Source organism: Portunus trituberculatus, chromosome 41, assembly GCF_017591435.1.
Source record: "Portunus trituberculatus isolate SZX2019 chromosome 41, ASM1759143v1, whole genome shotgun sequence".
NCBI lineage: Eukaryota > Metazoa > Arthropoda > Malacostraca > Decapoda > Portunidae > Portunus > Portunus trituberculatus.
The window spans coordinates 5,507,279-5,525,066 of NC_059295.1; the positions used below are offsets into that span (position 1 = coordinate 5,507,279).

General features: G+C 42.4%; 2 protein-coding genes across 4 annotated transcripts in view; both read left to right on the top strand.

The window, feature by feature from the left end:
* Window positions 1-17,788, top strand: part of LOC123516416 (clarin-2-like) — a 366,448-nt gene that overhangs the window by 181,529 nt on the left and 167,131 nt on the right. The window lies entirely within an intron of this gene.
* LOC123516421 (prisilkin-39-like) lies at window positions 1,179-2,558 on the top strand. The gene is made up of 2 exons (XM_045275687.1): window positions 1,179-1,230; window positions 1,820-2,558. The coding sequence occupies exons 1-2, from the start codon at window positions 1,219-1,221 to the stop codon at window positions 2,345-2,347; spliced, it is 540 nt and encodes a 179-aa protein (XP_045131622.1). The 5' UTR covers window positions 1,179-1,218; the 3' UTR covers window positions 2,348-2,558.

Sequence of the window (17,788 nt, forward strand, 5' to 3'; positions counted from 1 at the left end):
GTAATATAAGTAGTAGAAGTAGTAGAAGTAGCAGCAGTAGTAGTAGTAGTAGTAGTAGTAGTAGTAGTAGTAGTAGTACTAGTAGAAGTAGTAGTAGTAGTAGTAGTAGTAGTAGTAGTAGTAGATGTAGTAGTAGTACTAGTAGTAAGGACAGACATTAGCAGGAGGAAAGAAGACATCATAATTGACAACTATATCAGTTATAATGGAAAAAACGAAAGATGAACTTTGAGGTTGTATTGCTAAGTGATCAGAATGATGAGGTTGATATCAATGAAGAAGGCATGGAGGAGCCACGTGTATTGATGATGCCTGGATAGAGATATTGAGTATGAGAGATTTAGGACATTTAAGGGGTATTGGAATAGGATGTAGAAAACAAGTTACTGGGGACATTATGATGATAATAGCAGACGATCACATCATGGACTAAAGCAAAAGTTGATGAAGGTCGAATAGGTGTTTATCGCTCTATAAACGTTGCATGTATGCTGTATGCATATATGTACTAGGTATACCAGGACATCGTGAGATAGCATGGTAAGTTTTCTAGCTCACATTCATTAATATAGATGAAAATGTTTCGTTCGTGTTTTAGTATTACCAATGGCTTTTTGCATCTCCTCTTAATCAATTTTAACTTTTCTCGTAATGGACTCGTCAGCTTTGAACTGTGATTTTATCATCTATTTTTTAGATTAATTTTGTTCTTTCCTCTGTGTAATTCTTTAGCCGGAAAAAATATCATTCTGTCATTCTGTAATGACAACCAAGAATCACGACACAAAAATTAGTCAAATTTTATAGCCTGGCCCTAGATAGAGGTAGTGACATTTTTTTTATGGGTTTACTAAGAAACTGCCCGATACCGACCACCTTCAGTCTGTGTTACAAGCCATGGCTGCAGAGGAAACATCTAAATATACGAGTACAACATAAGTAGTCTTTCTCTAGGAAAAGTTATACAATACTCGACTGTTTGTGAGGATCTTGATTCATGAACATAAACTTTTAAATCTACGTGATTCTTTAGTTTATTTCCCTGTTACGATACTGTTAAAAATCGCAGTTATCAGGGTCACTAGAAAGCGTGGGTTATGTCTTTAGTAACAAGGTGACACAAATGGGTGTGGTCACACCAGAAGACGGCGACAATATATACAGGAGGGAATGACGAATTCAGCAGCAGACACCAGCAGTCCAGTGCTAACACAAGTCATGAAGGTTTGGGTAAGTGTCTCTCAGCCTTGCTTAATTCTCCTATCCACTTAAATAATTGTGACTTGTAAACGCCTCAGAAACATTGGTTAGAGCTCTAGACTGTAGTATGGAACTTGAGATATTTTGGGTAAAATGAAAGGGCCAACAATGACAACCAGATATGATGGATTAGTCATAAATATAGCCGATACCAATGTAAGGCCGAGCAAACTAGTGAATGCATTGCAGAAAGACAGTAAGAACGACAGCAAGAAGATCAGGTAAATGCATTTACTATATGCACGTGTGTGTACAAGGGCTTTCATTCGGGGTAACTGTTTCGTAACAAGTGAGCTTTCAAATAAGAGGTACCCAAAATACCTCCTTAATCCCGTAATTCCCATGAAAATCATATATTGATGTGGCGGCGCATCATCTACGTGGCCACGGGGAGAGAGAGAGAGAGAGAGAGAGAGAGAGAGAGAGAGAGAGAGAGAGAGAGAGAGAGAGACGAAGAAAGTTGCATAAATATGATTTAATTTAAATAGATAAGTATCAATAATCTTTCGGACACCAATGTTCCTATGTTTACCGTACTATTTCGACTTGTCATCCTTAGATTGTCGTTCTGTTGGCCGCCGTAGTGGCGGCAGAACCTGAGCCTGAGGCGGAAGCTGCACCTGGTTACGGATACCGCACTCACGGTCACACTACCTACAGAGTTAGCTACGGTCACCCCACCTACAGCTACAGCCACGGCTATCCCTCCGTCAGTTATGGTCATACCGGCTATGGTTACGGCAACGGTTATGGTTCCTACGGCTACGCACACCACCTCCACAAACGTGAGGCTGAAGCTGAGCCTGGTTATGGCCTTGGCCACAGAACCAGCTACAGCGTTAGTTACGGCTACCCCACCTACAGCTTCAGCTACCCCTCATACGGCTATGGTCACAGCTACGGCTACGGCTTCCCGTATTACGGCCACACTTCATATGGATATCGTCATGACATCCACAAACGCGAAGCTGATCCTGAGCCTGGATACAGTCACAACTACCGTTACAGCTACGGCCTGCCCAGCTATGGCTACCGCACCTACGGATATAGAACTTATAACCATCCCACCTACGGTTATTACCATTAAGAAGATGAACTGGACCGACACGTTAGTTGTTAGCTGGTGGTGTTCTGCAGCGACCTTTTTTTTTTTTTTTCTAAACGTTGGTATTATGTCTTGGTGAGTGTTGCATGGCTCTCGTCAGCAAATTTTAGCTGCGTGGCCATCCCTGTCTCCCCTTACATTGTAATCAACAACTGGAAATTCTTCCTTTTCTATGAATAAACTGCAAGCTGTCTGAACTAGTTTCATATCTTCATGAGCTTCATGAATGTCAAGAAATACAATGAAAAGTAATGGTAATGTGCGGTGTGTCCTTTATGTTTAGCTTGTCACTGTTAAGAAAACATTTATTAGTGTGAGACTAAGTGAAGATAATGAGGATAAGAACGTCACAGTATTTTATGTTTTCGTGGATTTATTGTCGAAAATATTTATTTGAATGATGAAACGCATATATCAACACCTTTACTTTACCATTTTGCATTTCATATCAATAATTAGCAGTTATGTTATACAGTTCCTAATCTCAAGCCGGTTTAGAGATTCAATGAGATAAGGTAGCAGCTCCTCAACCTGAGCTCAATGTCTTTTCTTAGATTTCATGAAAGCTCAGCCCATTGGCGTGAAATTTTTAAGTAACTGCAGTCCACAGCCAAGAACAATTTAGACACTATAGAAAATAAAGTGAATAATTTCTTTACATATATCATCTAAAGTTAAAAAGAAAATAAATCTGACAGTTGCTTTCAAGCAGTCTCTCATCTAATTTAGCATTGTCCCTCTCATTCCTGTGTGTGTGTGTGTGTGTGTGTGTAACTGCAGTAACTGCAGTCCACAGCCAAGAACAATTTAGACACTATAGAAAATAAAGTGAATAATTTCTTTACATATATCATCTAAAGTTAAAAAGAAAATAAATCTAACAGTTGCTTTCAAGCAGTCTCTCATCTAATTTAACATTGTCCCTCTCATTCCTGTGTGTGTGTGTGTGTGTGTGTGTGTGTGTGTGTGTGTGTGTGTGTGAATTTATCAATATTATTTTGGTTGAGTAAACATCTGGCTTGTTGCAGAACATGATGGAGATGGGAACATTATCGATGCCCCTGAGATGAGGAATACAAGTCTCATTTAAAAAGTGCTGCCATTCAATCACAGTTAGTAAAGAATTGGTCTTTACATTATTTCACTGCAAGTGTTTTGGAAAATTGAGTGTGTACTTTAGATACAGCCATATCATGTCTAGTAGTAGACATCATAACTTTGTGTGCATAACTTCTACACTCGTGTATTGAATTGCAATGTGTTAGGGTAGCAAATAGTTAACCAGTTAGCACTTGTCAATAGAGAAATAACTGTTCATATTGCTTAACATTACTTTTCTTTCAGTATATAATTGAAATTTTGGCGATATCCATGAAGAGTCTTCCATCAAAGCTGCACACCTTGGGGAGGAAATCTCTACTGTTGCTGAGCTTAGTGGAAGTAAGCAAGATATGACAAGTATACTTGAATGGAGCCTGGCCTTCTCTCAAGAATTGTCACCAATCAGTGATCACACCAGAAAGTGTATGAGGTGTTTCTTCATGGAACATACAATAGTGATGGATGTATAGTGTGATAATTCATTAACTCTTAATGACAAAAAGGCAATATTCAATAATGGGGTGTTATTTTGAAGAATGTTTAATTTATGGTAAATTCCTTTTTTAGACATATATAAGAAATTGTTTGAGTTATTTTATAAAATTTTTAGTATGTCAGTTGCATATACTGTACTAATCTCCACTACATAAGAGAGAAGAATATAATTATTGGCATGCTGTTAATGTAATGACTGTTATGACAGATGGTGCCAGCATGGAGTATGAATGCCCACCCTTACTACTAGTGCCAGGCAACACTCCTTGCCACCTGCAAGTCTTGCTGGAGGTAATAAGCAGTGCAAGTAGCACACGCTGTTGTAATACCTTTGAGGCATCACTCCATCTGTACTTGTCTAAAGGCATAAACATATCCTCCTACATTGCCCAACCTACACCAATGAAAGATCCAAACACCCCAATGGGCAGCGTCCTTACCCAGAAAAATGAAGAACATCTCATTGGAAAATAACTTTTTGAAAAATCTTGTATAGAAGAAAATAAAGAAATAATATATAATTTTTGGAAAATAAGGGAACATAAAGTAAAAAGCTTATATAAAAATGAATTACAACTACAAACGCAGACAAAATAAAAATCAAAACACATCAGGAAGTGTCGATATCCAGGCTACAATTCCGCCTATCAACTGAACTGAACTGAATACCTGTTCAGGCTACGGCAAAACAGAGCTTAGGAACAAGATGATGAAAACACAACAGCACCTTCGGACTATTTCTGTTTCGGCCGCTAATTTTCTTTTTTTTCTCATAAAGAAAACTGAACACATATTGCTCTACTCATTCCTTGTGAAGAATTAACCTGTGCAGAAGCGAGGTGAAATGTATGTTAAGGTTCTGTGTTCTATTTAAGTTTCTAGAAATGAAAGATCTTGGTACACCAGACAATTATGTTTTGCTCTATATTATGATGTTAATCGTATAAACTCAAGTAAGTATAAAGAACAGAAAAATATTGGAACGAGTAAAAGCATGGTAAATCAATAGATACATCGTAATACAATGTTTAGAGACGACTACTCTGTACCGCGAGACGATGCTGACCCACTCCTGAATTAAACCAACCTGCGAACACTGAAAATGTGACAGTTTGGGTCCTCTCCCATTGACATTAATCAAAGTATTACGATTTATTCACAATAGTAATATATTACACTCAGACAGAATACGAGTCTGATGTGTTTGAAATGTTGCATTTTGTTATAGTACATTTCTCACTATATAGCGAGTGTTTAGGACCGAAAAACTATAGCTTCAGGTAGATATAAAATAATGTTATCTATCGATTTTCAGTCTTAAAGTAGGGGAAAACTACAAATATTGATGTATTTCTTTTATAGTCCTCCTATCTTCTCGAAAAGGTGCACAAACTTAGAAAAGGTTGAAGAACACTAATATACCCTGAGAAAAAAAATACAGCAAAAGAGACAAGATAAAAATTACCAACATCTCTATTATTACGGAGGCTAAGAATAATATTAAGACTAATTAAGTGCTTCAGAGATAACGAAACGAACGACGATCACGAGAGCTTTCACGATAACTGTGTATGATAAGATGTGATTCCAGATTCCTCGATAGTGCTCCGAGTTTCCAAGATAACAATGCCATTCCAATTTCCTCGATAGCGATGCGAGTTTCCAAAATAACGATGACATTCCACAATAAAAATGCCATTCCAGTTTCCACGATAATAATGCGAGTTTCCACGGTAACGATGCGGGTTTCCACGATGTCGATATGGTTCCAGTTCTCACAATGCGATTTCACGACACAGTATTGAAGTCCACTTGTCTACACAGGTACTGGGACGAACCCTTTCACTTCGTAAGGGTCCACCCCAGACCCTTGGGTGCGAGTAGAGTGACGCTGCCATCTTCCTGCGTCGCAATTGAAGTTCACTTGCCTACACCGGTACTGGGACGAACCCTTTCATCCCATCAGGCTCCACCCCACACCGTTAGGTGCAAGGAAAGTGGCGCTGCCACCTCACTGCGACGCAATTGAAGTTCACTTCCCTACGCAGGTACTGAGACGAACCCTTTCACTCCGTAAGGGTTCACCCCAAATCCTTGAGTGCAAGAGAGTGACGCTGCCACATCACTGCGCCTCACACGGGTAGCCATGGGCAATGACCTGCCACACACCACTCTCCAAACACTGTCAGTGAGTCCTTTTCACCCTGTAAAGGACCACTGGTATTGTCAGTGCCTGGTGCATAGCGCACAGCGTGAGTTGTTCAGCACGGTGTCATTATAAGCATTGGTCCCATACACACCAATCACCATCAGACTCTATGCAAGGAGCCCTTATCACCCCTTAAAGGCCCCTTACGGCATCATCTGGTGGACGGTAGACACGGCAGACTGCTTAAGGCGACCCCTTGCCTAGTGTGAGGCCCTGCAAGTTGACGACAACCAGTGAGCTTGAAGCCGCAAAGGAAAATGAGTGCAAGTTAACAATGCGATTCCATGATAGGTTGCGATTCCAGTTTCAATGGTAAAGATGTGTTTGTCGAGGAAAACGATTCGTTTATCGAGGCTAACGATGCGGCGATGGCGATGGCGAAACTATTCAAAGTATTATTACCTACATAGGTACTGGGACGAAACTTTTCATCCGAAAGGGTCAACCCCAGTCCCGTGGTTATGAGAGCAGTGACGATGCAACCTTGCAATGGCTCACACGGGTCCCCATGAGCAATGATCCGCCACACACCACTTCCCAAACACTGTCATGAAGTTAGTCCTTTTTACCTAACTTAACCTAACCTAATGTAATCTAACGTAAAGAACCTCTGGTACTGTCAGTGCCTGGCTTATGGCGCACAGCGTGCCCTCGTCCATGGCGAGTTGTTCAGCCCGGTGTCATTATAAGCAGGTGACCCGTACACACCACTCACTATCAGACTCTATGCAAAGAGCCCTTATTACCCCTTTAAGGCCCCTCACGGCACCATCTGGTGAGTGGTAGACATTGATCTCTTGCTTATAGCGACCCTTGCCTAGTGTGAGGCGCTGCAAGTGAACGACTAGTAGTGAAGCATGATGCCACCAAGGAAAAGAAGGACCTTCATCCGGCCCCAGGCCGGACCCTCAACAACTTTAGGCCGAAAGTTCTCAATCGTCATTTAAAATTTGATTTGAATATAAAATCGTCGATGGTAAATGAAAAATAGCTTTAGTCTGAAAGTGTGCAGGAGTTAGCTGATTAATGAAACAAGGTGAGGAAGTTTTGTTCCAGAGAATTTAGTGTACTTTGCATGTTGCTGCCGTGAATGTGTACGTGTTTGTAGATAACTGGATAGAAACAGTAGACCAATGGTAGTTATGTAACTATTGGAGAACTTTGGAAAATTAGTTAAGGTTCTGGATAGAATGGATGAGTGCACACAAGTTTGCTTATCTTATACTTAAACCGCCACCTGTAGACATATTTTTTCTATTTTATGCTCTTAAAATAAAAGCAAACTTAGTTTCCCTTATTTCCCTGATCACAGTGACGTGTAAGTATCAATGTTTCGAATATAAGGAAGCACTTGGAGAGGACCCCAAACCCCCGCTGAAGTTGCCAAATTCAACAAATATCATAATATTTCACAGAAATTATGGTAAACTGCATATCGTATATTTCTGGATATTCTTCTGTCACATAAGGAGATATCAAGATAGGTAAAGTACTTTTAAATATGTATGTACGACAAAAAAAAAACGCTATACGTAATAGTAGAGTTAAGTTATAACTATGCATTGTGTTATTTTTTATATACCATCTAACTCTATTCCTGGGATAAAAATTACTTCTTCCTCAATTGATAACTCGAAGTTAGTATATTTTCTTTCCTTCTAAGATAGTAAGTAGACTACAAGACACAATGAACATATGAAGCCCCGTAAATGAGTTTATTTTCATAACTTAGAAATCAAAAGTCTGATAATGAGATTGTCTATTGCCAACCAAACCGTTCTACATAGACATCTTCAGCGTCATAGAGACCTCATGATGTTAGCTCATGGACAGTGGCCATCCTGACAGTGCGAAACCCCATTTGGTTCATAAGATGATTTCCAGGGGTACTTAGATGGGTGATCTAATAAAATCCTTTGCAGTATCATTGCATATTGAGTTCTATGTTTCATGTGATTCCATGTGGGGGTTCGGGTAGATGGTCTTATAACTCAGGGGGTTCTTAACGATAAAAAGATTGAGAACCCCTGATCTATGGGAAGCAAGCTCACATATGTAGATAAATGACTAAGGAGACATTTTTACACCACATCATATCCTCTTTTTCCTATAATCTTAGCATTTTAGATTTTTTATTACTGCATCATAGTTTTTTTTTTTTATCTAACTTCTAAAATATTATTGTAGATATAGCCTGGGAATTTAAGTGATAATTTATTTCAACAATCTCTTTCATCAAGCAAAGTGTACCTACATCTGTGCTTCATATATTGATTTCTTACCAGTTGATTTTATTGTAGACCTTTTACTGAATCTGTTCAACCATTCTTTTGTAGATGTGTCAATATAGTTCCTACATCAGTCAATATTTTTTTTTTATTTTTTTTTTTTATGTAGGGAAGAGGGCCAGCCAAGGGCAAAAAAAAAAAAAAAAAAGCTTGAAGTAAAAGACCCACTTGAGTGGTGGCTCTCTAAAAAGTGGAAAAGCGTCAGCCAAAATTAGGGAGCAAATGCCTCTATACCTCCCTCTTAAAAGAAGCCAAGTCATGGAAAGTCGGAAATACAGATGCAGGGAGGGAGTTCTAGAGTTGACTAGTGAAAGGGATGAATGATTGAGAGTACTGGTTAACTCTTGCATTAGGGAGTTGGACAGAACAGAGATGACAGGAAGAAGAAAGACTTGTGCAGCGAGGCCGCAGGAGGATGGGAGGCATGCAGTTAGCAAGATCAGTAGAACAGTTAGCATGAAAATAGCAATAAAAGATAGAAAGAGATGCAACATTTCGGCGGTGAGAAAGAGGCTAAAGACAGTCAGTCAGAGGAGGGGAGTTGATGAGACGAAAAGCTTTTGATTCCACCCTATCTAGTAAAACTGTGTGACTGGAACCCCCCCCAAACATGCGAAGAGTACTCCATACACGGGTGGATAGCGCCCTTAAAATAAGTAAGCAATTGGAGGTGCGAGAAAAACTGACGTAGACTCCTCAGAACACCTAACTTCATAGAACCTGTTTTAGCAAGAGATTAGATGCAAAGTTTCCAGTTAAGAATATAAGTAAAGGACAGACCGAGGATATTCATTGTGGAAGAGGGAGACAGTGTGTGTCATTGAAAAAGAGGGGATAGTTATCTGGAAGGTTGTGTAGAGTTGATAGATGGAGGAATTGAATTTTTGAGGCATTGAAAACTACTAGATTTTCTCTGCCCCAATCGGAAGTCTTAGAAAAATTGGAAGTCAGGCGTTCTGTGGCGTCCCTGCGTGATCTGTTGACTTCCTGAAGGGTTGGTCGTTTCTGAAAGGACGTCGAAAGATGTAAGGTGGTATCATCAGCGTAGGAGTGGATAGGGCAAGAAGTTGGGTTAAGAAGGTCATTAATGAATAATAGAAAGAGAGTGGGTGAGAGGACAGAACCGAGAGGAACACCACTATTAATAGATTCAGAAGAACAGTGGCCGTCTACCACAGCAGCAATAGAACGGTCGGAAAGGAAACTTGAGATAAAGTTGCAGAGAGAAGGATAGAAGCCGTAGGAGGGCAGTTTTGAAATCAAAGCTTTATACCAGACTCTATCAAAAGCTTTTGATATGTCTAACGTTACAGCAAGTTTCACCGAAATTTCTAAAAGAAGATGACCAAGACTCAGGAATGTCAGATCACCAGTAGAGCGACCTTGACGGAAGCCATACTGGGGATAAGACAGAAGATTGTGAAGTGACAAATGTTTTAGGATCTTCCTATTCATGATTGATTCAAAAACTTTAGACAAGCAAGAGATTAAAGCTTGTTACGGCCCGCCCGTAACATACTCCACTACCATCACCTCCTCCGCTTGTTACCTCGTTCGCCACCTCTCCGCCTCGCCCCTTCCACGTCACCGTCTCGTGAACCTTCCACGCCACCGTCTCATGAACCCTCCACGTCACCGTTTCATGAAGCCCGCTACTGTCCCGAAGTTGGATTCACGCGGCCCCATTCGACTCAACCGGAAGTGTTAAGCCAGCTCTTGGCTTTCTGGAAGTCAAGTTGAGGTCCAGGCCTCAACCAGTGAACACAACGCCTCTTGGGTCTACCGTGGGATCAACCATCACCCAGCACTTCACCACTGCGACACCGCATAAGTATCACTTCCCCTCGTCCGTGTTTTCCACATTGCCTCCATATAGGATTAGGATTATTGTTAGGTATTAAGTTGGGTTCTTTATTGTTGTATTTATTTCTGTGTTATATGTATATGTGTATGTCATTTTCCTGTGTTTCATGTTATATATCTGTGTTTCATGTTTCATGTTATATCTATGTGTGTCAGTTTCATTATGGGTTATTAAAATAGCTTTTTAAAGTGCCCCTTTGCATTTCCTCACCAGTTGAACCTGCAGTGTTTTTTTTTATTGTTATTGTTCACCGGCTCCCCGATGCCAATCTTACCAGTTTAACCGGTGAACGTAACAATTGGCGACCGTGACAGGACCATTATAACCCATGTTCAGTGTTCCATTTTTCCAGTGACTTTTTTCTGTGATTACATTATTTTTCTTGTGTTTCTGTGGTGTTGTGACTTTGATGTGTTTTTTTCTGTGACTTACTCTGCGTGTGGTTTAAATTTACCTTTGTGCGATCAAGTGGCTCCTTTTGGGTTAAACGTGCTTCGTGACTTTCATTGGTATCGCATAGCAGTGGTAGAGCAGGAAACCAGGTAGAAAGGCGTGTTCACCGATAGCACTTATCTCTATTTTTGCACATAGGCAGGTGTGTAATAAGTGTTATCCAAGTGTTGGGATCATCATATGTTCATGCGAACCCTCAATCCCCTCACTTCGCGGATCATTTTTCTCGCTAGTTAGAATCGGCCATTTTAACTAGTCTCTCAGACTAATCCGCCTCCTTATCAATAACAAGTCTCAGTACAATTCGCTCCTCACTCTCAAGTCTCGTAACTAGAGTAATCCGGATCCCTCTTAATGCCGTAATTCTCTAGTTTACCCCCCTCATTAGTGATTGTACTCATAAGTGTTTACTTAAGTATAATCTAGGTAATTTCCAAGGTTGCCTTTATTATCACTCTGCCAAGTTCCTCACTTAAGTAATTCGCTTATCATTTTTTTTTTGTTGTTGTTTAACATCTATTTAATATGGCTTCCGCTCAGTTTAACGTTGAAGATTTTTGTGCCGACCCTTCTCTGGAACAACTTAAAGATGCTAATATAAAGAAGGACCAATGGAAGACCATCGCTAAACATTTTGATGTTCCCATCACGTCTCAGATGACTAAAGAGGTCATTAAGAATGTAGTTGTTGAACATCTAGTGCAAGAAGGTCAGTTGCTAGGAAATGCCATAGAAGAGTTAACTCCCATGTCAGCCTCTACGAGGACTATAATACACAATCCCCAGGAAGAACAGGATAAGAGTAGGATAAGTCGGTGAGAAATTGAGAAGCTTAGACTAGAATACCGGATGCATGAAAAAAAATGCAACTACAGGCAGAAAAAGAAGAAAGAAATGCAACTACAGAAGAAAGAAATGCAACTACAGCACAAAAAAACTACAGGCAAAAAAAGAAGAGAGAATTTCAGTTACACCTCAAAAGGCAGGAGAAAGAGTTATAAATTCAGGAGTTAGCCCTACGAAATGACGCTAAGTTTAGAGGGGAAGAAATAGATATAAAGAAAAAGTTAGCAAGCTTTAATCCCGCTACAGCTGCTCCGCTAGTTCCCCTTTTGATGAATCTGATGTTGACGGGTCATTTCGCGCTTTTGAGAAGATTGCTAATAGGAATAAATGGCCCAAGGATCAGTGGGTGTCTCTCCTTGTCCCTAAGCTAGTAGGAAAAGCTTACAGGGTATACAACGGTCTTAGTGATGAGGTAGAATATGAAGAGATCAAAGGTAACATTCTAGACGCCTACTCTATCACTTCTGATGGATACAGACAACAGTTTCGAAAGTATGTGAAACCAGAGTCTCACACCTATGTTGAATTTGCTAGTGAGAAACTAAGACAATTTAAGAAATGGTTAGCCGCCCTTAACATTACCACCTTTTCGGAGTTGCTCAATCTAATGGTCCTGGAAGAATGGAAGAACAAGTTACCCTTTAATATTCTGAGGCATGTGGAAGAACGGGAGAGAGTGATCTTATGTCTGCCGCTAAAGTGGCTGATGCGTTTGCTTTGTTGATGGGATCCCTGGGTAGTAGAGGTCGTGGTTCACTATCTAATGTTAGGTCCTCCTTTGGGGAAGGTTTTGGGGCGCGGGTGGTAAGCCGACCGGATTCTCGCCAAATGCATATAATTCCCCTGGTGTACATACTGTAAGAAACCAGGACACACGATCCAAAAATGTAGACACCCAAATTGCAAGGCCTCTCAACGTCAACTTTCTTTTGTGGCCCCTAAACCTAACACATTTGAGAACAAGAAACCAGTGGCCCTAGCTAACCCTGTCAACTCTCCTCTAGAACTTTATGACTCGTACATGTATCAAGGTAAAGTGTCCCTGACTGATGGTAAAGACAAGGCAATAAATGTCAAGGTTCTGCGTGATACAGGTGCTGCCCAATCCATCTTAAGGGAAGATGTCATCCCTAACATCAAACAGGCTTTCACTGGGAGAAGGTGATCCTTACAGGTCTCGAATCACAGCTCTCCTATCCCTTGGCTAATATTAGCTTACAGTGCCCGTTCATTTCAGGAGAGGTTGAGGTAGCCATTAAACCTGGTGAACTGCCAGTACCGGGGTACATCTTGTACTGGGTAATGATCTTGCGGGTAACTTGGCTGTTCCAAACTTAATTGTTCTTGATTCTCCCTTAACAGAAAGTCCCACTAAGACCCTGGACGAAACATCCCTCACTTCTTCCCAGTGTGTGCAGTCACCAGGTCTCAGTCCAAGTCCCCTGCCCTTTCACCACCTCCTCCACCAATGATTGCCTCTACTGACAACTTGTACAATAACATCATTTCAAAGGAGAATTTGATTAATGCTCAGGAACAGGATCTCACTTTGGCTAAGATCAGACATGTTGCCAGTGAGACAAAGGATATGTCTAAATTGCCTTGTTTTTATTATCAGGAAGGAGTCCTGATGCGTGCCTACAGACCTCCTGAACTGAAACAACTAGACACCTGGTCAGAAACACATCAAGTTGTCATCCCTTGTCTGTAAGACCAGCCATTATAGAACTAGCTCATGATGGATTGTCAGGTCATCTAGGCATCCAAAAACCTACAAGAAGGCTCTTCAACATTTTTTTGGCCAGGAATGAAAAAGGATGTGTCACACTATGTAAAAACATGTCACATATGTCAAATTGTGGGTAAGCCTAACGAACGCCTTGTGCCAGCTCCTCTGACGCCTATTCCAGTTCAGACGGAGCCCTTCGAAAAGATCATTCTAGACTGCGTAGGGCCCTTACCCAAAACCAAACGAGGGAATCAGTATTTGTTAACCCTCATGGATCCCACTACCAGGTACCCTGAAGCATTCCCTCTTAAGAACATCACATCAAAGACCATTGTAAAACATCTAATACATTTTTCACCTCGGTAGGAATTCCAAAACAAATTCAGTCTGACAAGGGTAGCAATTTCACTAGCAATTTTTTCCAACAGATAGTGAATGAGCTAAACATCGACCATGTTACCTCCTCGGCTTACCACCCCAATCCCAAGGCTGTCTGGAGCGGTTTCACCAAACATTAAAATCCATGATGAAGAAGTATTGCTTGGAGCATCAAGGAGACTGGGATGAAAGTATCTCTTTCCTTCTCTTCGCTTTAAGAGAATCTCCTCAAGATTCTTTAGGTTACTCCCTTTTGAATTACTCTATGGTAGACAGATCAGGGGGCCTCTCAAAATATTAAAGGATCAATGGTTTACTCAAAATACTCCTTCAAGCCCCAGTGTGTCTGACTACATCAGTAACCTTAAGAATAAAATCAGTGAAGTCAGATCTTTTGCTAAATCAAACTTCCTCAAATCTCAAACTAAAATGCAACAGAATTCTCTTCCCAAATCTGTCATGAGAAGTTTCAAACCAGGAGACAAGGTTTTACTTTTCTCCCACTCCAGGCAATGCTCTTCACAGTAAGTTCATGGGACCTTATGTTGTGGCTCAAAAACTAAGTCCATTAAATTATGTGGTCCACACTCCTGACCGTCGTAAGGATTCCCAACTAGTTCATATTAATCTAATGAAACCTTACCACTCCAGAGAACCAGAGGACGACTTGTCTCGCACTGTACCTGTATGTCTGGTAGGGAAGGAGTCTGGTCCTGTGCCCCCCGAGGAAGAGTCCGACATCGAATTCCTCTTCTCGTCACCTAAAGGACGCCCCTCAAACAGCCAAATCATGTCCAACCTTGATGAGGTGTTTCTTTCCTTAACACCTTCACAACAGTCTGATCTTAAAAAGTTATTGCTAGACTTTTCAGAAATCACAGGTGACCTTCCAGGACTTTGTAATACTATCCAACATGACATAACATTAATATCTAATGACATCAAGCCTATAAGACAACCAGCCTATCGCATTTCACCCATTAAAAGAGACTTGATGAAAAAAGAGGTAGACTATCTGCTCTGTCATCACCTTGCAGAACCTAGTATATCCCCTGGGCTTCTCCTGCCTGTTAACATCTAAGCCAGATGGTAGTAGTCGATTTTGCACCGACTACAGGAAATTAAATAAAGTGACGGTGCCAGACTCCTACCCATTGCCCTTGATAGAGGACCTTATAGATAGTATAGGAGTAGCCAAATTTGTAACCACTATAGACTTACTTAAAGGTTACTACCAGATTCCCTCTCGGACGAGGCCCGAATAATATCCGCCTTCATCACCCCCTTCGGACTATACCAATACACAGTGATGCCCTTCGGCTTGTCTAATGCTCCCGCCACCTTCCAGAGGGCTATAAATTACATCACCCAGGACTTGGAGGGAACATCTGCATATCTGGACGACCTGGTGGTGACTTCGGACGACTGGGTGACACATCTGACCCGTCTTCGGAGGCTGATGGGTCGGTTGCAGGAAGCCGGGCTTACAATCAACCTGGCCAAGTCCACCTTCGGGAAGTCTACGGTGGTCTACCTGGGACATGTGGTGGGGAACGGCAAGGTTCGCCCCAAGAGAGCTAACGTGGAGGCCATCCTTGGCTTCCCTGTCCCTACCACCAGGAAAGCTCTCATGAGGTTCTTGGGGATGGCTGGTTTCTACAGAAGATTCTGTAGGAACTTCTCCACCCTGGCCGCCCCCCTGACGGACCTTATCAGCACTTCCGTCCCCTTCCACTGGACCCCGACCTGTGACCAAGCCTTCCAACACCTCAAGGCGTTTCTCTCCTCGGAACCAGTGGTCTGGACGCCAGATCACTCCCGCCCCTTCCATCTACAAGTGGACGCGAGTGGAGTTGGAGTGGGTGCTGTCCTACTACAAACGGACCCCACAAGCGGCATCCTCCATCCCATCGCCTATCACTCCGCCAAGCTGAAGAAACATCAACTCAACTACTCCACCATCGAGAAGGAGGCTCTGGCACTCGTCCTGGCGCTCCAACGTTTTGAGTGCTACCTTCATCCTGGTCCTCAAACTACGAAGGTCTTCACCGATCACAATCCTCTGGCCTTCCTTCACGCCATGAAGAACCGAAACCAACGCATTCTTAGGTGGGCCTTGTTAACTCAACCCTTCAACTTGGAAGTCCACCATATCAAGGGGGTGGACAACATCATCGCCGACGCCTTATCAAGATCTCCCGTCTCACCTCCTTCATGAGCCCATTACGGAGGTCTTAGGGGGGAGGAAATGTTACGGCCCGCCCGTAACATACTCCACTACCATCACCTCCTCCGCTTGTTACCTCGTTCGCCACCTCTCCGCCTCCCTTCCACGTCACCGTCTCGTGAACCTTCCACGCCACCGTCTCATGAACCCTCCACGTCACCGTTTCATGAAGCCCGCTACTGTCCCGAAGTTGGATTCACGCGGCCCCATTCGACTCAACCGGAAGTGTTAAGCCAGCTCTTGGCTTTCTGGAAGTCAGTTGAGGTCCAGGCCTCAACCAGTGAACACAACGCCTCTTGGGTCTACCGTGGGATCAACCATCACCCAGCACTTCACCACTGCGACACCGCATAAGTATCACTTCCCCTCGTCCGTGTTTTCCACATTGCCTCCATATAGGATTAGGATTATTGTTAGGTATTAAGTTGGGTTCTTTATTGTTGTATTTATTTCTGTGTTATATGTATATGTGTATGTCATTTTCCTGTGTTTCATGTTATATATCTGTGTTTCATGTTTCATGTTATATCTATGTGTGTCAGTTTCATTATGGGTTATTAAAATAGCTTTTTAAAGTGCCCCCTTTGCATTTCCTCACCAGTTGAACCTGCAGTGTTTTTTTTTTATTGTTATTGTTCACCGGCTCCCCGATGCCAATCTTACCCGTTTAACCGCTGAACGTAACACTGTTGCTGGTGTGCTGTTCTTCCTTGCGTAGTGGTTGGATTTGAGCAGGAAAATCTTTAGGGAGGATTCCGAGAGCGATAGAATCGTACCAGCTAAACAACGCCCCCTTCACCTCCTTCACCACACTCACAACAGTTTCTGATTCCCTGTCGCCCAGTTTCAAGTGTGACGAGAAAGTTCCTACACAGGTGAGAGGGTGATTACCGGCAGCATAAAGTCCATCACCATCAGCGGGCGTCAAGCTGGAGGGCTGGATTCCAAGGAGTGTTGCCGTGTCGAGGCCAAAAACAGTCATCTCGGCCCCAGAGTCAGGAGTCCACGTAATCTTGTCTCTTCCAGCGGGATGTGTGGCAGTAATATCCACCTCTGGCGCAGGTCGTGCCATCACTGTCGTTGTGTATACACCCGATAAAAGCTGATACACACTAGCACTGCTTCCCCACCCCGGGCTTGCACCACGATTAAGAGAGACAGTTGAGAAACTCTTCAAAACTCCTCGTCGTTTTCTTAATGTCTGCCGACACACTCGCAAAATGCCCTCTTTTCCCGCAGTTATGGCACACCTTATCTATTGCCTGGCATCCCCTCTTATCATTGCGACAATCTTTACCACAACGATAACAACCCGTGGGTTTCGAGCCGCCGAAGCCATTCTTTGGTGTTTTGGTCTTCTTGTAATTCGAGACCGCATTCACACCATGTCTCGAAGCGTGAGAGCCGCCCCTTAGTACTTCGCTATACTGGTTGGCGCTCTCTGATGCTCTACAAATATCTATGGCGTTTTCAAAAGTTTTTTGTTTTCCAGCATACGTTTCCATGCCACTTCATCTCGTGTCCCAACAACAATTCTGTCACGCAGCTGATCGTCCATGCACTGGTCACAGAATTCACAGAAGTCGGCGATTTCCTTCACAGCGCACAAAAAGTCGTCAAATCCTTCTTGCGGTTCCTGCATTCGGGAGTAGAAATCTCTTCCATCTACAAGTGGACGCAAGTGGAGTTGGAGTGAGTGCTGTCCTACTACAAACGGACCACACAAGCGGCATCCTCCATCCCATCGCATATCACTCCACCAAGCTGAAGAAACATCAACTCAACTACTCCACCATCGAGAAGGAGGCTCTGGCACTCGTCCTGGCGCTCCAA